Here is a 26,267-nt window from a genome sequence, read left to right on the forward strand (position 1 = left end):
TTTAAGTAGGTTGATCCATTTCGAATCCAGCTCCATGCTAATGCACCTGGGAAACAGGCAGTGGTTGGCCAAAGCCCTTAGGCTTCTACACTCACATGAGATGGTTAGAAGAAGCTCCTGGCTCCTGGCTTCAGACAGGTCCCACTCCAGCCATTTTGGCCATCTGGGAGCCAAACCGTGGATGGAAACTCTCTCCCTAAAAGTTGTTGTTGTTGAGAACGAGCAGCAAGTGCAGCACTAGGATGCAGAACCGCATGCAGCAGGAGAGGCGCAGAGCTCCAGCCAGAGCAGAGCGCACAGGGCCCCTGGGTTGGGCCAGAGGAACGTTGAGAATGCAGGAAGATGAAAGCAGGGGAGGATGTGGAGCAGGGAGACTCTGCTGGTGCTGTGAGACTGGCTTCACCACGGAGCGCCTGGCTGCTGAGGCCAGGGCGGCCGACATGGATGCCTGCACCAGGCCTGCTCCGTGTCTCACTTTTCTGACTTTTCAATAAAAAATAAACTTTTTTTTATTTTTGCAGGTGTTTTTAAATTATGTGATATGGTTCCATAAGCTCTGGAATTTACCCTTTTCCCTCCTCAAGTCTCCTTCCCTCACTGATATCCCCTAGATTATCACAATAATATAATCCCTCATAAACAGTCTTAAGTCCATCATTCTGCTATATAAGTAAATCCTGACATTGTAGGTATGGACAGCAGCAGAGACCAGCATCCTATTGTCAAGAAGTATTTAACAGTTTCATTAGAAATCCATCTCTGATTTCAAACTAGAAATGTATACTGCATTGTAGCTTCATATCTCACTTTTAAAATACTTGGCTTTTAAAAAAGCAAAAAAAGTTCCACTAGCAAAATATCAGAAGAAACCAAGAATAGCAAAACTATAAAACCAGAACTTTTGAGATGTCTCCTGCATTTTAAAAAGCAAATGTAGAATCTTCATTGGAGTTTTGCAGAAGTTTCTTGGAAGTGGACTGAGGGACCAGAGTATAAACTCGGGTCTGCAGAGCTCCGCGGCTACTCCTCTGTCAGACAGTTCAGTTTTTAAATCACAGTTCAGATAACGTACTCTGCCGCTTCTGATTACCTCAGACAATAACTGCGGCTGTCCCAGCACAGCACGTGTAACAAAAGGTCAACTATCTACATGGATGAAACATTATCAAGAAAGTTATTAAACAAAGTCATCTTTTTTCTGTCCCACACACAAAGGAATTCTATACAGCAACATGAAGAGAACTTTCATCGCTAACCAAAGAACCTAATGATTTTTTTTCAATCTTTACAGCTGAAATAGAAAATAATTCACAGGGTTTATGTGAGAAAGTTAAAAATATCACCAAGGAATTTGACTTCATTATCTATTACACATATTAATGTGTATTATTATGCATAAATAACAGCATTTACATGATCTCAGTAATGAGAATATGCTGAAAAATCCATTATGTAATTTCTCCCCAAATACTTAATCAACCAAGAATAAAAAGTGAAAGCAAATCTAAAAAAAGAAAAATCCTCTTCTTTCATCCCCCCACAAAAAAGAGATACTTACAAACAAACCCTAAAGAACTAAGACCAATCAGGAGAAAGAAATAAAAGAAATAATAAATAACCAGTGTGTGCTAGATTCATCTGAAACAAGCTCATGAGCGCCAACCCTTCCAACTCCATGTCCAGTGACATTACGTTGGGGGCTTGAAATCAGCCATTTTGGGAGGGTAGGGCATATCTACACCACAGAAAATGAAAAAAGTTACAAATCAGATGATTTTTTCCCCATGAGAGCCACTACACTAAACAACATTGGGCATAACCAAATAATGGAAATATTCAATCAGGTATTCGTGAAAATAAGCAGGATTATTCTAAGGAAAATGTACAAACACAAAATTCACCAGACTTTGGTGTTGGCCCTAACCCTCAGAAGCCACCTGCAATGGAGGTATCCCACACTGCACCAGTTCAATCCAAAACTGCTCCACTTCCAATCCTGTCCCTGCTAATGTGCCTAGGAAAGCAGCAGCAGATAGCCCAAGTATTTGGGCCCCTGCCTGGACGAACTCCTGGCTCCTGGCTTGGGTCAAGCCCAGGCTTAGTTGTTGCTGCCATTTGGGGAGTGATCTGCATATGCAAGATGGGCATCTCTCTGTCCCTCTCAGTAACTTTGCTTTTCAAATCTAATTTTTCAAATTTTAAAAAGGACAGATTGTACCTGATCATGACCCATGACTACAAAAACATGAGTAAAACACAAAATAATCCTCTGAGTCTCCCATGTGTAGGGAGCCAAAGCAACTGGGCCGTCTTTCACTGCTTTCCCAGGTATATTATGTATGCTCGATCAGAGATGGAGCAGCAACAACTCAAACAAGCACTTATATAGGAAAACAGCAATGTAGATTTGACCAACTAAACCACAGCACCAGCCGCTTAGGCAAATCTTTTTTTGAAGATTCATTTATTTTTATTGCAGGGCCATCAGGATTAGAACCAGCACCCATATGGGATCCCAGAGTGTTCAAAGCAAGGACCTTAGCCGCTAGGCCACCACGTTGGATTTTTTTTTTTTTTTTAAGATTTACTTATCTTGGGCCCAGCACAGTAACCTAGTAGCTTAAGTCCTCATTTTGCACACGCTGGCATCCCATACAGGTACTGGTTCATATCCTGGCTGCTCCACTTCCCTTCCAGATCCCTACTTATATCCTGGGAAAGCAGTCAAAGATGGCCCAAAGCCTTGGGACCCTGCACCTGAGCGAGAGACCTGGAAGAGGCTCTTGGCTTCGAATTGGCTCAGCTCCAGTTGTTGTGACCACTTGGGGAGTGAATCAGCATATGGAAGATCTTTTTCTCTGTCTCTCCTCTCTGTATATCTGACTTTCCAACAAAAGCAAAAAAATCTTAAAAAAAAAAAAAAGATTTACTTATTTTAATTGGAAAGGCAAATTTCTAGAGAAGAGACAGAGATAGAGGTCTTCTGTCAGGTGGTTCACTCCCCAAATGACCACAAAGGCTGGAGCTGAGCGATTTGAAACGAGGAGCTTCCTCCAGGTCTCCCAGGTGGTTGGAGGGACCCAAGGACTTGAGCCATCCTCCACTGCTTTCCCGGCTGTAACCAGGGAGCTGGACAGGACAGGAACCGGTGACTATGTAAGAACTGGCTTCACAGATAGAAGATTAGCCTTGCTGTCCACCAGGCAATATTCTTAAAATAGTATTTATTTTCTTTCCTAACATTTTATTCGTTCTGCTTTTCATACTTAAATATTTTCCACATCCTAATATAACATTTTAATATTATAATATATAAGACTATCAAACAATGCTGAATATCAATATGTGAAAGCATTTCTATTTTTTGCCTAATTTTAATGAGAATAACTTTAGCTTTTCATCATATAATCCTAGTCATATTATGCTAAGGCTTTGTCTTCCCACTGCTATTTTAGAAATCAAGTATTTTAAAATTCACATAAAAACTTGGCATAAAAATATTTTTATTTCACACTGTACATCTTTAAATGAAAAAATTAAACATCAAATATTACATATACCTATTCCATCTGTAAAAATATCCCGGGAGTCAATATTGTGAAGTTAGCCACCACCTGCAATGCTGGAAACCCGTATGGGCACCAATTTGAGTCCTGTCTGCTCTACTTTCAATCCAGCTCTCTACAGATATGCCTGAGAAAGATGACCCAAATGCACTTGCACCCACGTGGGAGACCCTTATGGAGCTCCTGCCTCCTGGTTTTATTCTCAGCCAGTTCTGGAGACCATTTGGGGAATGAGCCAGCAGACGGAAGATCTCTCTCTTACTTTCATTTCCTCTCTGTAGCTCTGCCTTTCCAGTAAAAATAAGTAAAATGTTTTTTCTAAACCTGCACAACTTAAAAGCATTCTGATATACTAGATACATTTGATACCTGAGAGCTTACTATACTCAAGAATCTTTCAATTAAAAATTTAATTAAACAATAATGATAACAAATTGGTTACAATAGCAATTAGAATTTGAGTACTTTTTTCTCAGGCTCCATTTTAATACTTACATTTTTCACTTAATTCACATAAGAGGCCTATAAAGCAAGAATTATTAGCTGATTTTAAAGACAACTAAGGTTTGAGGGACAAGTAACAGCAAACAAGAGATTGTGCCAAGAAACTGCTTTTTAGTTTCAGTGATTTCATGAAAATCTACAATTCTATTATCCTCATCACAAACAAGTCAAGTCACTATTCCTGTCTGATACAACTACAAAAATATTAAAATTTTTTTAAAAGCACATATAGTGCAGACCTTTCAAAAACTAACCTGACATCTACCTTTAAAATGAAGGAAAACATGAAACAAAATACTACAGAAGAATGTGCTTTTTATAGACTCATATTGTATCTGCATGCCTTGATTACCCAACTAGTGGCTGAAACTGGCACAGTGTACTCTTCAGGAACCCAGGCTGATTTCCAACCTTTGCCCTACTTTCCTCAGCCAGACACCATAAAATGGCCTGTTTCCACATGCAGCAGTCTGGACCTACTCAACTGACGTTTGTGCTTATTCTCTAGGAACCAGCCAAGAACTCGGAAAGAGTACAAAGCTCTGTCACCAAGCCTCAAGAGAAGCAAGATAAATGTCCACCCTCTAACGTGAACACACGGTGGCTTCCAACCTGCTCCTCTCTTGAACTTACTCCTTTCCAGTCTCTCCTTGTGACAGACCTTCCTGGCCCTCCAGTTCCAAGCTGTCTAATCCAGTTTTAGATCATCTACACCAGTAGTAGCTCCTTGCTACTTGCTGGCTTCTGCCAGTCCAAGTTCATTAATGTGTATGCTCTGAAAGGAAGAAGAAAGGGGCGTGGGAAGCAAAAAGGGAGAAGAGGGGATCTGTTAACTAATCAAAAGGGCCTAGCACAGTAGCTGAAGCTGTTGCCTTGCATGCATTGGGATCCCATATGGGCACCAATTTGTGTCCCAGCTGCTCCACTTCCCATCCAGCTCCCCGCTTGTGGTCTGGGAAAACAGAAGAGGACGGGCCAAAGCCTCGGGACTCAGCCCCCACATGGGAGACCCAGAAGATGCTCTTGACTCCTGGCTCCAGATCAGCTCAGCTCTGGTTGTTGCAGCCACCTGCGGAGTGAACCAGCAGAGATATTTTTCCCTTTGTAAATTGGCCTTTCCAATAAAAATTTAAATTAAAATTAAGAAAGCCCAAAGGGGCTGGCTGTGTAAGCCACAGCCTACAATGTTGGCATCCCATATGAGTGCCAGTTTGAGACAGAGTTACTCCGCTTCCAAATCAGCTTTCTGCTAACACACCTGGCAAAGTAGCAGAAGATGGCCCAAATGAGACCGGGATGAAGCTCCTGGCTCCTGGCTTTGCTGTGGCCCAGCCTCAGTCACTGCAGCCATTTGGGGAATAAACTAGCCGATGGAAGATCTCTGTCTCTCTCTCTTTAACTCTGCCTTTCAAATAGATTTAAAAGGGGGAGAAGGTGGATTAGAAGGAACAGCAACAGAGGACCTAATGCTTTTCAAATAAGCAAAAGTTAAATATATATATGTACTCTCCTTAGAAGTAGTATCATTGTTTCTATCATATCAAATTTAAGCCAGGGTCCGGCGCGGTGGCACAGTGGTTAAAGGTCCTCGCCTTGCACGCCCGGGATCCCATATGGGCACTGGTTCTATCCCGACAGCCCCGCTTCCCTTCCAGCTCCCTGCTTGTGGCCCGGGAAAGCAGTCGAGGACGGCCCAAAGCTTTGGGACCCTGCACCCACGTGGGAGACCCGGAAGAGGCTCCTGGCTTCGGATCGGCATAGCATCGGCCGTTGTGCTCACTTGGGGAGTGAATCATTGGACGGAAGATCTTCCTCTCTGTCTCTCCTCTCTGTATATCTGGCCTTTCCAATGAAAAAAATAATAAAAATAAATCTAAAAAAAAAAAAATTAAGCCGAAAGAAATCATGAATTAAACAAGGTAATACCAAATTCAAACAGGAATCAGATTTTGTGTTCCATAAAAATCAGCATTCAAATCCTATATAAGAAATAAATCTATGATCTATGAGGAGTTTTTCTTTTTTTTTTCCCCAAAAATACAAAAAACATTCTCCAATAATCTCTTTACTGAAGTAATATCCTCTTTCTTGGAAATAATACTGAAACTTCAGTACTTTTCTCCTCAAGGTTTTCACAGTACTTCAAGAAACCATCAGTACACACCTTAATCATCCCCCCAAATACATGAGAAACACTATCACGACCTTGCATCTCAATGCCACTTCTGTGCCAGAAACTTCACTTTTAATGAAACAATTAGGGGAAACAGTCATAACTGTCTGAAAGATGGATATCACCACCAAAGCTGATTGTAAATGAAAGGCCAGTGATCCGAATCGGAGAAATGGAAGGCACAGGGCTGAGGATGTGTCAAACACAGCCAGGTTAAAAAGGGCCTGGACGATCAAAAGCCAGGAGAGACCACTGGTCTTTTGCTTCCACCTCTGGCCTCTTTCAAGTCGTCTTTATACTGCAGCCAGAGTAAGGATGTTCAAAGAAAGTCCCTCCAGTCTTCTGCTCAAAACCAGCCAAACGTTTCCCAACTCCACACCCTAACTGCAGTTTACACAGCTGCACACAACTTCTAAAGGCACACCCCACCCAACTCTCATCTCCCCTGCCACCAGTCTGCCTTACTCTGTGTGCCGCACCCCCAGCAGTCTCCTCACTGTCTCTGACTGGAACATCTCCCCCAAAGCAGGGCAGGTGTTCACACTTCATCTTGGTTATCTATACAATTTTTTAAAAAGCTTTCCTTGATCAATCTATCAAAAAGCACATGTCCCAGCCATTGGCATTCGAACACTCAGCTTTATTTTTCTGCATGTAATTTCTAACTGACATCTGCTCCACCACCCTAGAGGACAGAACAGGGACTCTGGTGTGTTCACTGACGTTATTTTCAACATTTAGAACACATTCAGATACAAAACAGGGGCTTCCAATAAATACTTACACAAATAATGACTCTACCCAAAAAAATTATAAAACAAGACATTTTACCTAGCAGTTTACACTGCCAGTTGAGATGCCTACATCGCACATCAGAATGCATGGGGTGGAGTTCCTGTTCCAGTTCCAGACACTTGGGGTACAGCAGGTGACAATGGTTCTAGTAGCAAGCTCAATGTCAACCTTGTGGGATCAAGGGAGTGAAACAGCAGTAAAGAGCGCACTCTAATGCTCCTACTCAATCTCTCAAATTCAAAAAACTAAAATGATGGTGCTGGCACTAGAACAGTATGCTAAACCTCTGCCTCAGACACCAGCAGCAAATGTGGGTGTCGGTTGGAGTTCTAGTTGTTCTGTTGTTCTGTCCGACTCCCGGCCTATGGCCTGGGAAGGTAGCGGAGGATGACTGGAGTACCCGGATCCTTGCATCCACGTGAGAGACCCAGCAGAAGCTCCTGACCCCTGGCTTCAGATCAGCACAGCTCTAACCCACTGTGGCCACTTGGGGAACAAACCGATGAATGGAAGATCTCTCTATTGTTTCTCTCTGTAAATCTGCCTTTCAAATTAAAACTTAAAAGTTGGGCCCGGCGCTGTGGCCTAGCAGCTAAAGTCCTCACCTAGAAGGCGCAGGGATCCCATTTGGGTGCAGGTTCTAATCCCAGCAGCTCTACTTCCCATCCAGCTCCCTGCTTGTGGCCTGGGAAAGCAGTCGAGGATGGCCCAAAGCTTTGGGACCCTACACCAACATGGGAGACCTGGAAGAAATTCCTGGCTCCTGGCTCCTGGCATCAGATCGGCATAGCACCTGCCATTGCGCTCACTTGGGGAGTGAATCATCTGAAGGAGGATCTTCCTCTCTGTCTCTCCTCCTCTCTGTATATCTGGCTTTCCAATAAAAATAAAATAAATCTTAAAAAAACTGTAAAGTTAAATATATCAATAAATAAAATTACCTTAATTCTATTCACCACAGAGGAAAAAAAAAGAAATTCTACAGATGCCTTGAGCATGCTTCAGAAACTTGTCTCTGCAACTAATCATGATTCATTGGACAAACTAGCAACATATTACTATTGCATCTAAGTTTTTCAACAACCATGGAAGTATATGGCCGTAGCCTACTTTATATTCCAATAGTTTTGCAAGAATTATCTTCATTTTTTAGTACTAAACTTCACAAATGAGAATCTCAGCTGTGTTTCACAGTAGTTGAATGACCTCGAATACATTACCTACTTCCCTGTGCCTGTCTATTTCTATCTATAAAGTGGCTAAAATACAAACACCCATGCTTAATCATGCTGTTAAATAGACTAAACAGGGCCCCGGTGTGGTATCCTAATGGCCAAAGTCCTCGCCTTGCATCCGCTGGGATCCTATATGAGCACTAGTTCATGTCCCAGCTGCTCTACTTCCCATCCAGCTCCCTGCATGTGGCCTGGAAAGCAAGAGAGGATGGGAACCTGCACTCACGTGGGAAACCTGGAAGAAGCTCCTGGCTCATGGCTCCTGGCTTCAGATCGGCTCAGTTCCAGCCGTTGTGGCCACTTGGGAAAGTGAAATCAGGTGATGGAAGATCATTTTCTCTGTCTCTCCTTCTCTCTGTAAATCTGACTTTCAATAAAAATAAATAAAGCATTTTTTAAATTGATTAGGTAAACTAAGAAATAAATTGATTATAAATTCACCTGGTAAATATCACCTAACAATATAGTAAATGACAGCTTAGGCTCTTTCTACTTGGACTCTGCAGGATTACTCTCACAAGCAGGGTGGAGAGAAGAACTGTCTGCCACCAACACGGTGGTGACTTCAGAGCACAGCATCAGCATTCACAAGCACACGAACAATGTGGGCTTAAGCAAGTGCGCCCCGCCAGTGCTCAGACAGAAAACCGGCCACACAGCACAACAGGATCCCACAGGCAAACAGCAAAGTTGTCGGGGCCAAAGAACAGGTAACAGTCAACACAGATGAGAACTGCTGATTCAAGTTATAAAACAGCCCTCCAAAAGTGGTGCCTATAATAATTACTGAATAGGAACAAGCACTTAGGCACAGTGGATTTAAGACACTGCTTAGAAACCCATATGTTACATCAGAGAATGGCTCAAGTCTTGCCTACTCCATTTCTGTTGCAGCTTCCTGTAAAAGCATCCTGGGAGGCAGTGGATAAAAATTCAGATAGCTGAGTTCCTGCCACCCACATGGGAGACCCTAATGAAATTCCTAGCTCCCGGCTTCAGCCACTTAGAGAACCAGCAGGTGGAAGACATAGCGCTCTCTCTCTCTCTCTCTCTCTCATTTTGACTTTATGTAAATAAATGTTAGCAACAATAAAATAAAATAACTAATTTGCTCGTGTATCAAGGACCTTACACTCAAGGTTTCTGGTCTGAGCAAAGAAACAGGGTTTCTGTGAACTGAGATGAGAAAGACTACTACAAATTAAGTCACATAGGAGGAGAAACAGGTTTGGTTTGGAGCATCTAAGTGTGATTCCCCAAAGAGACACCTAATTAGTAATTTCAAGCATGAATTTAGGATAGAAGGGCTAAGAAATATAAATATGGGATCACTGGGATATAAGTTAAAAAGCAACTACTAAAATATAAGCACAGAAATTAAATCCAAAGACTTGCCACTTAAATGAACATGTGATTTGTAACCTAAAATCCTTTACATATATCAAAACTGATTTACATGAAAGAAAGCAGCCTACAAGTCCACAAAAACAAGTAGTGTTCTGCTTAAAGCCTTAAACATAGCCCTGAAGGTGTTATTACTGATACACCAGCATAATCTCAGCCAGGCAAAATGAACTACTAGGCACCAGGCATTTGATGCAACCGTGAGTCACACACAGCTCAGGATGCCTGTAACCTACAGCCAAGTGACTGGTTCAAATCCTGGCTCTTCCACTTTGATTCGGCTTCCTGTTACTGCATCCCCTGGGAGGAAGCAGGCGATGACTCAAGTATTTGGGTGCCGGCCACATACATGAAAGATCTGGACTGAGTTCCAGGTTCTCAGCTTCAGCACCAGCCAGCAACGACTAGAAAGAACTACCAACTGTCTGTCTCTCTCTCTCTTTTCTTTCTTTCTCTCTTTCCACCCCCACCCCCGCCTCTCCCTCTACTTGTAAAATAAAATTAACAAAAATAAAAAAAAAACAGAAAGGACTCAAAGGCTATAATCTTAACTCCTTATATCCAGATAAAGAACAAGAACATACACTGGAGAAAAAATAATAATATTCACTGAAGAAACTCTAGTACATAGTTCTCAACAAGAGATACTTGACAGTGATGAAAATGCATTTAACCTTGAACACAGTAATATATTTCTAATCTGACATCAGTGGAAAATGACAGCTGCACTAAGGAAAGTTTCTAGATAACTGCTGTTTGTTTATGTCAAGTAACTTTCCATTTGGCCGTTAACAATTTTTTCCGATACCTAACATATTCTAGAGCTAGGTTCATCCCTATTAACATCTTTATCAAAAAGGCCATGATGATGTGATAACTTCAAAGCTATGTTCACATACCATTGCTCCTGCCCACATAAAATACTTCCTGATGTAGCAGTCACTCTAGTCTCAGCGGCCCCACTTCCCATCTAGTTCCCTGTTTGTGGCCTGGGAAAGCAGTAAAGGATGGCCCAAAGCCTTGGGACCCAGCACCGCTTGGGAGGCTCAGAGGAGGCTCTAGGCTCCAGGCTCCAGGCTCCAGATTAGTCCAGCTCCGGCGATTGCAACCGCTTGGGGAGTAAATCAATGGACAGAAGATCTTCCTCTCTGTCTCTCCTCCTCTCTGTATATCTGACTTTCGAATAAATAAATAAATCTTTAAAAAAAAAAAAAAAGAACGTGACTAAAAGACAAATTGCTCAAAGTCTAAATTATGCTGTGATAGCAAAATGAGTTACCCTTAAGCAAAGGCAAGATCTAGGAATGAAAATCCCACCTCACATTAATTTTTAAAGCACAAGTCATGTTTCTTAGAGACAGCAATGTGTAAGAGCTGGAATTCTGGAGCCATGCTGACTGTATTCAAATCCCACCTTCCCCTCAATCAATAACTATTTGCTTTTTCTGACTTCAGACAACTTAACTTACCGTCCATGACCCTACTACCTCATCTGTAAACTGACAACAACAAAATTCAGGGGTGTTGTGAAGAATAAGCTAATATTTAGTAGACAAAAAGTATTTAAAATACAATGCCAACCATTCTTACTATTTTCCAAATTTATGGTTCTTACATCCCCAAAACCCTGCAGAACTTCTCTTCCCAATAGATTTAGACTGTGATCTAAAATTCACAATCTTATTTCTCAATCTAAATTAAATATAAAATAGGGCAAAAAACTGAATAAAAGTCTTATTCACTATCTTTGTGTTAAAATAGCAATATCATAAAATAATCATTTTTCCTGTCTATACCCCATAAAGCTGCTTCTATAACCTTAAGAATGGAAGAAAATCTGCAAAAATGTTTTGACAGTACAAGTCTTCCTATTTACAGAAAAACTCAATTACAATAAACGAGAGTATGTGTAAGAATTAGTTAGCTAAGGCTGGCTCACTTCCATTCCTTAAAAAGATTACTTGTAATCAAGTTGTTTTCAGCAGACGTTTCACTCGTATAATTTCAAAATTAGGTACTAAGAGCATTTTTTCCAACATAAAACTATCTCCTTCCTACTTGAGTCATCAACTGTTAGCTCAGGCATCATACTGTGTGGACAAATGTTCCTTCTATGTCTCATACGTTGATCTTGAAGGCTCCAAATGCCACTAACAAACCCGATCTTGAAACTAACTCTCACTAACAAAAGTGTTCCGTGTGACTAAGCGAGCTTCCAGGCCGCCCATGTTCCGTATTTCGGCACTCTACTTCAGTGCTGTTCATGTACTCTGGTGTAAGCTACTTTCCACAACTTCAAAATTAAGCCAATGTGCTTATCACAAATCTGTAAAACGCCTTTTGGAAACAAATGCCTACATTTAACAGTCACTACTGAAAGTCCAAAACAGAAGGGTATGTCTACAATTAAAAGCAAAATTCAATACACCTAATTTTTCAAATCAGCTAGTCTCTAAGCTGTCTGGCTCAGAAGCAGATGTGGCTTACTTTTTTTTTAACTTTCTTTTACAAAAAAGGTTTATCTTATTTAGATTGGAAACTCAGATATACAGAAAGAAAGAGATACACACAGAGAAAGCTCTTCCATCTGTTGGTTCACTCCCCAAATGTACACAAGCTGAACCAACGCAAAACCAGGAGCCTAGAGCCTCCTCCAAGTCTTTCACACGGGTGCAGGGGCCCAAGGCTATGGGCCATCCTTGACTGCTTTCCCAGGCCACAAGCAGGGAGCTGGATGGGAGCGGGGCTGCTAGGATTCGAACCAGCACCTATATGGGATCCCGGCACATTCAAGGTGAGGACTTTAGCCATTAGGCTACCACACCAGGCCCCATGTAGCTAATATTTATAAATTGTAAATTGATATTTATAAATCACAAAGAGCATAAAACATCTAAAATATACCGTATTTTAAACTTCAACCACTAGCTTATAAAACACAATTTTAAATTCCAAAAATGGGAATTGCATATGTAGTTTAGATTTTTATACTATGCTGAACCAGTTTTATCTAACCTCAAATAAGTCCAATAATAATCCACTTAAGAAAATTTAATTGTGGGTCCTAGTGCGTTGGTATAGCACATTAAGCCTCTGCCTACAGTGCCAGTTTGGGTCTGAGCTCTTTCATTTTTGATCTGTTTCCGTACTAATGGCCTGGGAAAGCAGTGGAGGATGATCCAAGTCCTTGGGACCTTGCACCCAGGTGGGGCACAGCAAAGAAGCTCCTGGCTGCCAGCTCTGGATACACCTAGCTTCAACCATTGCAGCCACTTGGGGAGTGAACCAGCAGATGGAAGATCTCTCTTTCTCTCTCTCAATCTCTCCTTCTCTATAATTCTGACTTTCCAAATAAAAACAAATAAATTGTTCAAAAGAGAGAGTAAAAAGATTTAAAATATTTAAAAAAAAAAAGAAAAAAAGAAAATCTGATTTTCATCCTCATCAATCTCACACACACACAGTTCCAGTCACCACCCTACCACTGCTATCCCACTACCCACGCCCTTCCTTTTGGCCTAAATCCACTGCCTTTACTTCATCTTCTTCCATATCATACCCCGAAACATGTGTCTGTGCTTCCTACTTGAGACTCACCAGGATTTGCTTAGCACCCCAAAAAGAAGGGATCCTGCCAACCTCTACTGTCCCTATGATCATAGTGTCACTCAGAGACTTCTGCCATTACACAGGTAAAAGTGAATTTTATGTTATCAGGAAAATATTTTTGAAAGATATATTTTATTTTTATTGGAAAGTCAGAAAAACAGAGAAGAGGAGAGACAGAGAGGAAGATCCTCGGTCCATTGATTTACTCCCCAAGCAGTTGCAATTGCCGGAGCTGAAACAATCCAAAGCCAGGTGCCAGGAGCCTCTTCTAGGTCTCCTACACAGGTGCAGGGTCCCAATGCTTTGGGCTGTCCTCGACTGCTGCCCCCAGGCCACAAGCAGGGAGCTGGATGGGAAGCAGGAGCTGCAGGAATTAGAACCAGTGCCCATTTGGGATCCCAAAACATTCAAAGGAAGCACCTTAGCAGCCAGACTATTGTGCCACACCTATTATCAGGAAAACTTAAAAACATTTCTGCCAAAATCAAGCTTTCACTTCCATAAAACTTAAAAAGCATGAATGGCAACAGAATGGCAATAGTTCCCTCCACTATCCGAGATCAAAATACCTAATACTTACCAGCGATGTGGTGTTCCAACCATCTACTGCACTACTTGCGGGGTTCGCTTTCTCATTTATAAGAAAAATTCCAATTTTAACAAAAATAATTATGACAGTTTCCTTTAAAGAAGCTATTTCCATAATACAGCTGACTGCCAGTACTACCAAGGCTGCTTCATAGGAATACAACCTCTGCTGAATGTCAATGTCTACGTAACATGTATTCAAAAAGTCAGTCTACTGACCAACAATTTACTTAACAACTACGTGGTCTTAATGACATATACTTACAACAAACTCCCGCACAGAGTCCTGAAACACACAGACTAAAGACAAGGTTGCTTCCTTCCTACAACTCTCATCTTAGTAAAGATGCTGATCGGCACCAGCAGGATAAGCCTCTACCTGCAACACCAGCATTGCAAAGGAACACCACTTCCAGAACTGACAGCTCCACTTCCAACTCGGCCCTGGCTGAAGTGCCTGGGAAAGCAGCAGCACACAGCTTGGGCCCTGCCCGCCTGGGAGCACTGGGACAGAGATCCAAGCTCCTGGCTTTAGCCTGGCCCTGCCGCAGCCACTGAAGCCTTGTAGAAAGTGAACCAGCAAACATTTGATCTCTCTTGGCTTCTAATTCTGCCTTTCAAATAAATAAATAAATTTTCAAAATACTAGTCAGTTAACTCATTATAAAGCAGCTTGAGAGTTAAAAAGTATATAAATAATAGAAAAAATATAAACAACAATGCCAAGATTCAAACTTCACCATATATAAATACCTCATAACCTGCTTTGCATATACTCTTACAGCAATTTTTAAAAGAGTACAAAACATAGTGTTTAAAAAATATTTTTATTGGGCCCAGCGTGGTGGCACAGTGGTCAAGGTCCTCGCCTTGCACGCCCGGGATCCCATATGGGCGCCGGTTCTATCCCGGCAGCCCCGCTTCCCTTCCAGCTCCCTGCCTGTGGCCTGGGAAAGCAGTCGAGGACAGCCCAAAGCTTTGGGACCCTGCACCCGCCTGGGAGACCCGGAAGAGGCTCCTGGCTTCGGATCGGCATAGTATCGGCCCGTTGCGCTCACTTGGGGAGTGAATCATCGGATGGAAGATCTTCCTCTCTGTCTCTCCGCCTTCCCAATAAAAATAATAATAATAACAATAAATCTTTAAAAATATATATTTTTTTTATTGTAAAGTCATAGTTACAGTGAGAACAGAGAGAAAAATCTTTCAGCTGTTGCTTCATTATCCAAATGGTCACAATGGCCAGAGCTGAGCCAATCTGAAGCCAGGAACCAGGAGCCTCTCCTGGTTCCCCAAGTGGTTGCAGGGTCCTAAGGCCTCTGGCAATCCTCCATTGCCCTCTCAAGCCACAAGCAGAGCACTGGAAGGGAAGTGGGACAGACAGAATACAAACCAGTGCCCATATGAAATCGTGCCACATGCAAGGCAAAGACCATAACCACTAGGCTACTGCGCCAGGCCCTATCTGTATTGTTTTAAAACCTGAATCTAGGCCCAGCGTGGTGGCATAGTGGCTCAAATCCTCACTTTGAGTGTGCCAGAATCTCATATGGGCGCTAGTTCTAATCTCGGCAGCTCCACTTCCCATCCAGCTCCCTGTTTGTGGCCTGGGAAAGCAGTGGAGGACGGCCCAAAGCCTTGGACCCCTGCACTCAAGTGGGAGACCTGGAGGAAATCCCTGGCTCCTGGCTTCGGATCGGCACAGCACTGGCCGTTGCAGCCACTTGGGGAGTAAATCATTGCACAGATCTTCCTGTTTCTCCTCCTCCCTCTGTATCTGACTTTCCAATAAAAATAAATAAATCTTAAAAAAAAAAACCCTGAATCCAACCTCAGCTGTAAGCACCTGCCTAGGCTGCCTTGTACTTAAGCATGTGTTACATGCTGATCGAAAGCAGCCAATAACTGGTGGGCCTTCTGGCCCGCTTAATGCCAAATTTGTACTAACAATACCAGTGTGCCAGCATAGTTGTCTAGTCTGTTTTTGTGTTATTTTGTTTTGTTTTAAGATATGCTGGGAAAGTGGAGACTGGGAACTCCAGGCTGAGGCATGCCTTCCTGGCCACCAGCAGTAGCAAGGATGGTAGGGAGTCGGGGGAGGACGACACCAGATGGTGATACTGCAAATTGCCATAGACAACTTCTAGACAATTGAAGTGGGAGAGGGTAAGGGTATGTTTGATAGGGAAGGAATGATTTCTGGGGTCTTCCATGGACCGGGTCACTGCACTTGCAGATAAGTGAGGGAGCTCAGACAAAGTGGTTTAGAGAGGGAACACCAGAGGACATAGTCCAAAACACCTGCCCACAGGGGAGACCTATGCTGTGCTAAATAGCATCACCTACCATCCACTGGTGCATGCAAAACCTGCAGTTGGGGGTGAGAGGGAATGCCTGGCCAGGTTAGGCCACAGTATCCACCCACGAACATCAGGTCAACTGGGCTGTAGCACCCACCAGAATATAAGAGAACCGGATCTGGAAGCAGATTATACAGGGAATTTGTGGGCTTGCCTCTATGGGACTACAGCACCCCCTGTTTTACACAGAGAGCTGGAGGCAGTGTTCCCCTCCTAGGTCATCTCAGACTGGGCCAGAGCACCTGCTGGCACATGGAAGAAATGGGGCTGGGAACAGGCTGCTGCATCCATCAGTATGTGCACTGGCTGGTAGAGGTGGCAGACCACACCTGTCCCTGCCCTGGCTGGTGCACACAAGAGTCAAGTCGGAGGTCACCCCAAGCAAAGTTTCTTGTGAGACTCCCCAACTGAACTTTTGGACTTGAACTCTGGCTACAGGGAAAATCCCAGGATGTGTGGTCTGACCATGGAGTGCATATACTGGGACTGGGTTTTCTCAGTTGCTGATTTTTGTGCAATGCACAGCATGCAAAGATGCACACGGGGGATATGATGGCTGGTTCTTCCAGGCCTGTAGAGTACATATGCAGCATCTGAATTTTTTAACTTTGGATTTAGCTTTTTAAAGAAATATTTATTTTTATTCCTTTTTCTTTATTTCCTAAATATCTATTTTTTTTCTTTTTAGTATTGTTAACATAGTTGAGAGGGATGCATGCACATGTGTACCTCAGACTGGAGTGGGAGGGTCAAGTACTTAGGAACCTGTGTGTCACAAATGTTTCCCTCCCTCTCTCCCTTCCTTCCTTCCTTTTTATTAGAAAGGCACATTTTATAGAGAGGAGAAACAGAGAAAGCTCTTTCTGATTCACTTCCCAAATGGTTGCAATGGCTGAAGCTGACCCAATCCGAAGCCAGGAGCAAGGAACTTCTTCCAGGTCTCCCATGCAGGTGCAGAGTCCCAAGGCTCTGGGCCGTCCTCTACTGCTTTCCCAAGCCACAAGCAGGGAGCTGGATGGAATGCGGAGTACCCCAGACATGATCCAAGTGTTCATATGGAATCCTGGTGCTTAGGGTAGATTAGCCAATTAAGCCATTGTGCCTGGACCCCCGCCTCCCAAACCTTTTTTTTTTTTCTTTTTTTTTTTAATTATCTGGTGTCTGCAGGAAAGAAGGAGAGATGCACTCCTTGCCATCAAATTACATCAGCACCTGAGAATGGGGGGAGGTCATTTGATGACATGAGGAAGAGTGTTCTGCGGGTGTCACTTGAACTTTTTTTTAAGGTGTATTTATTTGTTTATTTATTTATTTATTTATTTATTGGAAAGGCAGATATACAGAGAGAAGGAGAGACAGAGAGGAAGATCTTCTGTCCGATGATTCACTCCCCAAGTTGCTGCAACAGCTGGAGATGAACCAATCCGAAGTCAGGGGCCAGGAGCTACTTCTGGGTCTCCCACATGGGTGCAGGGTCCCAAGGCTCTAAGTTTCTGTATCTTGCAACCACGAATGCCAAGCAAAGACAAAGAAAATTTTGTTTCACAAATTACACACAGTTGACTTAAGTCAAAAATCAGAAGGGGCTTCCCAAATCCATCTCTGAAATAGGAAGTTAATAATACATGTATGTGGGTACTTCAAAATGGTTGTGGAAAAAGAATAAAAGGTTATCTAAGTGCAAAAAAACCCTAAAATCCAGTCATACTGAATCATCAAAAATATTAAGCATATTGTTCAACAAAGAACCTAGTCTATCCAACTTAACAAGTTACTTTAAAAAAAAATTTTAAACCATTGTTAGTACATCTTTCATTTTTTTTTAAAGATTTATTTTATTTTTATTGCAAAGTCAGATATACAGAAAGGAGGAGAGACAGAGAGGAAGATCTTCTGTCCGATGGTTCACTCCCCAAATGACCATAACAGCCAGTGCTGCACCGATCCGGAGCCAGGATCCAGGAACTTCTTCCAGGTCTCCCACACGGGTACAGGGTCCCAAGGCTTTGGGCTGGGATCCCAGCGTGTTCAAGGTGAAGACTTAAGCCGCTAGGCCATGCCACCAAGGCCCCAGTACATCTTTAATTTATCCTCTGCATTCAAAATTCGCTAAACTTCTCTCAACCACCATCTACAGCAGCACTTTCCAAATATTTGCAGTCACAGATTACCATAAGTTCACATTAAGGTTTCGACTAGCCCCCAAGTTCTACTGGCACACAAGTAGAACAAAAGCCCAGACTCTAAGACCCCACCCCATCTCACAACCTTATACCAAGACTCAAATTCTTGGACATTTTCAACTTCAAAGACTCCGTTTCTCAAAGTTTTATGAAACCAGACTCCCCAATGTAATGGCCTCTGAGACCTAAATCTAACTGTGAGCCCTCAGTAAATTTCGTTAGCTTCACTCACATTGTTTGCCATGTCTTTCTAGTTTTATTCCATGTAATCTTTTGTTCTTCGCTTATTTATTTCCACAATAACTACTCTAATCCAAACAGCATTACCCAGTTCATCAAGCGGCTAATTTATCTCTCGTTTAATCAAATCCCAAATCAATATGGATTCCAATCAACATTTTCCAATACTGTACCTCGTAGTTATCATGATCTAGAAAATAATGACAGTCTTGGTTACGAAGATTCAGTAAGAATTTCTCCTTCTGGGTCCAGCGCAGTAGCTTAGCAACTAAAGTCCTCACCTTGCACATCCCAGAATTCCATATGAGCGCCAGTTCATACGCCGGTAGTCCCACTTTCCATTCAGCTCCCTGCTTATAGCCTGGGAAAGCAGTCCAGGCTGGACCAAAGCCTTGGGACCCTGCACTAGCATGGGAGACCCGGACGAAGCTCCTGGCTTCAGATCCACTCAGCTCCAGCCATTGTGACTACTTGGGGAGTGAATCAATGGACAGAAGATCTTCCTTTCTGTCTCTCCTCTCTGTATGTCTGATTTTCCAATAAAAAAACAAAATAAATCTTTTTTTAAAAAAAAGAATTTCTCCTTCTCTCCTATCACAGAGTATTCATTCCAGGGTAGTGAACCTATAAACATCCTACTAAACTACAAGCCATTCTCTTTTCCTTCACAAAACTTCCCAACTGGCCAATGTCCTGTGAGTTTAACAAATCTTAATTTCAGCTTCAAGCAGAACACATCAACTGAAACTATATTTTTCTATCTACACTTTCATGTACTCTACACACTCAATGTTTTTTTGTTTTTGGTTTGTTTCTTTTACTTTTCTTCTCACTCAGCATCACAGCCACACAATAAAACCGTGGTGACTAAACAGCAATGGAGTCACTGTGCATGTGACACTGTTCCAATCCAATTAGAATTGCAATAGCTTCAGAATGAATTCACCCAGATCAAGTGACAGACTACCTTCCCTAAAACCTGTTCCCAGTACTGTTGTCTCCTGCAACCTCACTAGGCCAGAAGGACCCTCACCAGCACTGCAGGTAGTAACTGTCCCGGCAGGAATCCAACTAATAAAGTTAGTACAGTTTTCCCACTTATCCTTGACAGTACTTCCTTTTTCCTAGTATAAACATTGACAGCTAGATTAGTCAGAAGTATCTCTGCTGGATTTTTTTTTTTAACTTAGAACAAGCAGACGTTTTAGAATTGCTAGGAAGAATCATTAACAGTCATCAAATCAGTTTTTTTAACTTGAAAAAAAAAAGAGAGAGAGATGTTTAGAGAAACTCTGGGGTTTTTTATCCAAGCTTGTCACATGAAGTTGCCCATGTGAAAAGAAGACCAAATGCAAATTAATTGTTACACTTTGGAGCATGTGCACCTATTCTTGCAGGCTCAGGGGTAATATGAAGCTTCATGTAGTCTCAGGCTACAGCTTTTTCTAACTACAATGTATCTCCCCAGTTAGCGATCACATACAGGTCTCTCACTGAAACTACTCGGTATTAGCAGCCATGACCAATGACTGCCCTTGCCCTGCTCCCATCCTTTCCACAAACCATATTTTTCAGTACTTTACACTAGATGTTTTTTAAGTTCAGTCATCCTACTTAAAATATAACCCCAATGTTAGCAAAACTCTTCTAATCATTTCAAAGTAACACAAATAAATGACAAGAGTAGACAATGTGGTACAGGGAATTAAACTGTCACATGGGGAGGTCAGCTTTGTGATGTAGCAGGTAAAGCAATCAGCCAAAACACTGATACCTATGCGAGCTCAGGTTCGGGTCCTGGCTGCTCCACTTCCCATCTAGCTCCCTGGGAAAAGCAGCAGAAAATGACCCAAGTCCCTGGACTCCTGCACCCACTTAGGAGACCTGGGAGAAGCTCCTGGGTTCTGACTTCTGAGTAGGCCACACTGGCCATCCTAGCCATTTGGGGAGTGAACCAGGGGATGGAAGATTTCTGTGTCTCCCTCTAACTCTACCTTTCAAACAGATAAACTGAATCTTTTAAACAAACACAAATGCTGTAACTTGGGATCCTGACATGCCATAATGGATGTGCCTAGGATGCAACCGCCCACAGGGTAACCTGGAACGAGTTCCTTTGGTCTGACCTACCCCTAACAATTACGGCCACTCAGGGTCGAAAGCAGAGGACAGGAGCTCCCTCTTCGCTCTCTGTCACTCTCCTTTTCAAATAAAAAAATACATAAATCTTTTTCAAGAAAAGAAAAGAAACAGACTTTGAGGTCAAAATGGCTTGGATCTGAAGGTAATTCACCATTTACAGGTGAGTGATGTTAGCAAATTTATCTCTACAAGTCTCGATTTCTAACTGAAAAATATTACCTCTCATAAATGCTGAAAAGTAAGTATCTGGTACTGTTAAGCAGAAGCCTACAGACAGACACTTCAGTATGGCTGCTCCACTTCCAATCCAGCTCCCTGCTAACACACCTGGCAAAGCAGCAGAAGCCCTGCCACCCACAGAAGAGACTAGGAAGGAATTTCAGGCTTCTGGCTTTGTCCTGGCCCAGCCCTGGCCATTGCATTAATACCTCTCTCTCTCAAATAAATAAATCTTAAATTATAGGGAAGAAAAAAAGGGAAGGGAGAGGAGGAAGAGAGAAGAAGGAGAGAAAGGAAGGGAAGGGGAACTCCTGAAATGGTTATTAGTCACACAACAGGCATTATAGAAATGCTACTTAAGCCCTTGGTCAGATAATACAAATACACACCCCTGAAGTTTTCTCTTAAAACAGAGAAGTGGCCTGCTGCTCAACCCTTAACAGATTCCATACACCCACTTCCAAGATACTATTACTGAAGGGGATGGTCTGGAAGGGGCCTTGTAAAAATGACAGTGCTCATGGAATTCTCAGCTTAGGTTAAAGAGATGAGGAGTCAGAGCTCACCAAAGCCACAAAGCCTGTCTCTTTCATTAACTTCACGAATCCTTATTTGCTGGTTAACGTCCAAAAAACACCTTAAGCTTAAGCTTTAATACTTGCAATGTTTTTAGCCAAACTTCAAGAAAACTTACTTCTACAGAGCATATAATACAAAGCAAAGAACTTAGATCAAATTTGTAAATACAAGAAGCCTGTTTGGGTGTGGGGCTGGTGTGAGGACAATCTAATTGTCTAGCTCAAGCGCCAGCATCCCATAGGGGCATCAGTTCCTATCTCACCTGCTCCACTTCCCTTCTAGCCTCCCTGCTTATGGCCTGGAAAGGCAGCAGAGCGTGGCATAAGTGGTTAAGACCCTGCACCCATGTGGGAACCCTAGAAGAGGCTTTTTGACTCCTGGCTTCATCTCAGCTAAGCTACGACCAAGGGACCATTTGGGAAGTAAACCAGCACAGGGAAGATCTTTCCTGCTCTGTCCCTCCTCTCTAAATCTGCCTTTCCAATAAAAATAAATATATCTTAAAAAAAAAAAGGATATAGGGCCTGGCACAGAGGCCCAGAAGCTAAAGTCCTCGCCTTGCACGTGCCAGGATCCCATTGTACACTGGTTCCTGTCCCGGTGGTCCCACTTCCCTTCCAGCTCCCTGTTGTGGCCTGGGAAAGCAGTAAAGGATGGCCCAAAGCCTTGAGACCCTGCACCAATGTAAGAGACCCGGAAGAGGTGCCAGCATCCTGGCTTATCAGCTCAGTTCTGGCCATTGCAGCCACTTGGTGAGTGAATCATCGGATGGAAGATCTTCCCCTCTGTATGCCTGACTTTTCAGTGGAAATAAATAAATCTTAAATATATATATATATATACATATAAAATCTCCAAACTCATCTCATGAATGATCTCATCGAATCAAAACATTACAGAATTAATCTACTGCCCCATACTTTCCAACTTCTCAAACAAATCAGTTAACTTTCATGAAGGAAGTTAACTCTTACATATACATATTAAAAACGTTATCACATATATAAAAATTCTAAGGACTGGTGTCACAGCACAATCTTAAGCCACCATTTGCATCACAGTTGAGTGCCAGATCAACTCCCAGCTGCTCCATTTCTGATTCAGCTCCCTATCAAGGCACCTGGGAAGGCAGTCAAAGACAGGCTCAGTGCTTGGGTTCCTGAACCCATGTGGGAGATCCCAATGTAGCTCCTGATCTCCACCTGGCCCAGCCACTTGGGGAGTCAGTCAGTGAAAGGAAGATCTCTCTGTCTCTCCCTCTCTCTGTTAACTCTGCCTTTCAAATAAATAAATAAATCTTTTTTAAAAAAATCCTAGGGCTATATCCACTGCAAAGAATTCCAATAAATTTTTAATGTGGTTACAGAAAATTAAAGTATTTTATACATAATTTAAGCAGATGAAACATGTGCCAGAAATGGACAATATTAGAAAAGCTTAAGTTTTATGATTCTAAATTCTTTCATTCTCCCTTCCAGCTTCCCATCCCTCATTATGTCATACAGGAAAAAAATTCACACACAACAGTGACGAACAAATCAGAGAAGTGAAAACTGAAAGGTTTTATTAAGTATCTGAAAGTTAAATCTGTATTTCCACAACTTCTAATCTACAAAAATATATTCACTTCTCACGTCAGCTAAAACATATATATATATTTATTTGATTGAACTCTAGTCTACAAATCATCACCATATAAACATCTTACAAACTTGACCATAAATAGCTCAAGTTAGTAGATGAAAACAGTATGAATTAAAACAAAATTACAAGTATCACCATGTGTCCAAAAGCAACAATCTTAACTGTAAAACTAAAAATCTAAGCTTTTTTTGGAGACAATTATGCTGAACCAAAAATCAGCCACTTTAATGCAGGAAATGATTCCAGAGTTCTAGACTTGGAAAACTGAATGCAAGGATAAGAACCCAAAGATTATATTGTTAATTTATTTCAAACAACGAACAACCATTAGGACTAGTGCTTTCAATCTTTAAAATGGACATTATTGATACACTACTACCCATCAGCAGTTTAAAGTGCCTGAAGTGTTTGTCTTACTTTTTATCACCACAGAGAACAGTGTCAACTCCTCAACCATAATCGAAAAAAAAAAAAAAAAAAAACGCCAAAACGGGCTGAAAGACGATTTGCTGGAAACCACTTAGAAACCCAAATGTTACAGGCAAAGGACCTTCCAGAGGTCTTCAACACACAATCCTTTTCGGAGCTAGACAACTATTAGCAGCTCTTCATCTCAAATGTCTCAGAAACAAACGCTGCAAAATACAACAGAAGTCTGCCTGCTCAGCACCACACTCCGCCTCGGCAGGACTCAGGTTGGAAGCATGCTTGGGGCAGCAGTCATCAGCCAACACGACAAAGAACAGAACAGAAACAATACACTACACGGCCCGCTCAACTATCAAACGAAGCCAGAGCCGCTCGTCCAAAGCACCCCTGAAACAAAATCTTAATTCAATGCTTTTCGACGTCTTTACTTTGGGCTAAGTCAAAACACCTCAAATAAAGCACTTTACAGAAGACCCAAAGGCTGCAGCGAATTCTAGCATGCGATGGAAATCAAAATTGCTGTTTTCAGATCCCAAGTCAGCAATAAACTACTTGATCTTAGCAAATTTAACTCCCCTCAGTAAGGTTGGGGGCGGGGAAGGGCACCGTTCTGACAGTCCACTAACTACACCGAGAGTTGGAAACTCTCAAGTTGGGTCACGCAAGGACCCTCCTTGGACTCTACAAAGACCCACTCCCGCCTTCAGGTCAACAGAACAAGCCGAAACCGCTCATCCCGCTACCTATCAAACCCTTTCCCCGGGCGACAGAAATGTTTTCACTCCACACAAACACACCCTCGTGCGATCTCGCTGCAAACGCGCGGACACTCGCTGCAGGGCACCGAGGACAGCCGAAGCGGCAGGAGATGCTGCCCGCTGCCCCTCTGCGGGACCGGGTCGGTCCGGCTCGCCTCGCCCGGTACAGAACAATGCACGAGCCCGGCTGCAAACATCATAACTCCCCCACGAGTCTGCGCGGCCCTTCCCGGCGGCGGAGCGGACTCCGGGGTCCCCGCCACCGGGGCAGGGCGACGAGGGTGAGCGAGGACCGACGGCGGCCAAGATCGCCAGCCCAGCAGCAGGCTGGAAGGGGGATGCGAGCCCTCCGGCCTGGGGCGCCACCGGATCTCCCCCACTTTGCTACTCCCGCACGGCCGGAGCGGTGGGAGGACGGGGAGCGGGGCAGGCCTCGCGGGAGGCGCGGAGTCTCCCCCACGGCCCGCCGCGGAAGGGAACGCGCGGTCGGGGCGCGGGGGACAATGGGGAGCGGACAGCGCGGCGCGCCCGAGTGGCGCCGCCGGCCGGCCGGGCTGACTGCGAGCCGTGTCCGCTCGGCCCGGCCGCCGCTCCGCCGCTCCGCCGCTCCGCCGCGCGGCCGCTGACCAGCACCGAGCCCCCTCCCCCGGCGCTCCGGGTCGAGCCTCACCTCCCAGCCCCGCCGCCCAGGAGAGGAGCAGGATTAACACTCTCAGCAACACCATCTTCCGCCGCCGCCGCCACCGCCGCCTCCTCACGGGTTAACAGCAGCACATCGATCCGGAGGGAGAAGCTGAAGGGGCTTGGTCCGGAGCCTCCACGGGAAGCCGGGACCTCCCCCGGCAGGAGACACGCCGAAGCACCTCCCTCTCGCTCCACTTCAGGGGCCGGCAACGCGCCCAGCGCCTCCAAAACAGGGACCTCCCTCCCCCTCGCTCGTTTCCTTCCTCCCGTCCCCGCTTTCCTTCCCCGGCGCCTTCCCTCTCCTCTATCCCCCCTCCTTTCCCCCGAGCCCCGGGCCTCCGCCTCCTTCCTTACCACGTGACGCGCGCGCAGCCAACCGGCGCGCGCCGCCGCGCCCCTACCTCCCGCCCCTCCCCCTCCCCCAGGTGCCCCCGGGCCGTGCGCATGCGCGCGGGGGCCGGGTTCCCGGCTGCCGGGCCCGCCGCCGCTTCCTGTCCGCCGGCGGAGAGCTGGGATTGGGCCGGGGGCGTGGCTTGCGCTGGTCCCGCCCCCGCCGGGCTGGAGCGCTGTGAAGCGGCGTGTGCGCGGCCGCCTGGCTCTCCGCGCCCGGGGACTGAGCACTGACAGGTGTACGGGCAGCGCTGCGCACTTGGTGCGCTCGCCGGGAACCGAGGTTTCGCTTCTGCTTTCTCTGCTTCTCGTGGTACCCCACAGCCGCCGAGTAAGCAAAAGTCCCTGCGAGCCGCGGTGGGAGAGGCGACCGCCATCGGTGAGAACCCGTGAAGCGGCACACTGTTGGGCACGGAACTGATGCCTGTCCCGGACTAGGCCCCGGGCGATGTGACAGCGTGCAGCCTGGTACACAGGGTGTCCTAAATCAGCCCACGAGATGTCCTCTTTGCCGCTCCTCCGTGCCGTCCCTGAAGCGACTCCTCTCCCACCTCCTCCACCCCCACTCTTTTGAAGATGTCGTTGGGTGTCTCAGTAGTTCACTTGGGTTCTTTCAACTCGTGTTGCAGAAAGTGGAACTTGGCGATGCCGTTTCATTAGATATTACCATCTGACATGATGCTTGAGTAGGTTGAGACATACAAACGTTAATGTTGCCGATACAGATCATAATTTGGAATGGCTGTATTTTTACCCTGGATGGTT

General features: G+C 44.2%; 1 protein-coding gene across 1 annotated transcript in view; it reads right to left on the reverse strand.

Moving 5' to 3' along the window:
- Positions 1-25,600, reverse strand: part of ADAM10 (ADAM metallopeptidase domain 10) — a 120,915-nt gene extending 95,315 nt beyond the window's left edge. Inside the window, exon 1 of the mRNA XM_040968960.1 lies at positions 25,099-25,600. Within this exon, the coding sequence (XP_040824894.1) occupies positions 25,099-25,153 (55 nt within the window). The 5' untranslated portion in view covers positions 25,154-25,600. The remainder of the gene's footprint in view (positions 1-25,098) is intronic.
- Positions 25,601-26,267: the final 667 nt, after the last annotated feature.

The sequence above is a fragment of the Ochotona curzoniae genome, unplaced genomic scaffold (genome assembly GCF_017591425.1).
Source record: "Ochotona curzoniae isolate NIBS_2020 unplaced genomic scaffold, NIBS_Ocur_1.0 scaffold_4701, whole genome shotgun sequence".
Lineage (NCBI taxonomy): Eukaryota > Metazoa > Chordata > Mammalia > Lagomorpha > Ochotonidae > Ochotona > Ochotona curzoniae.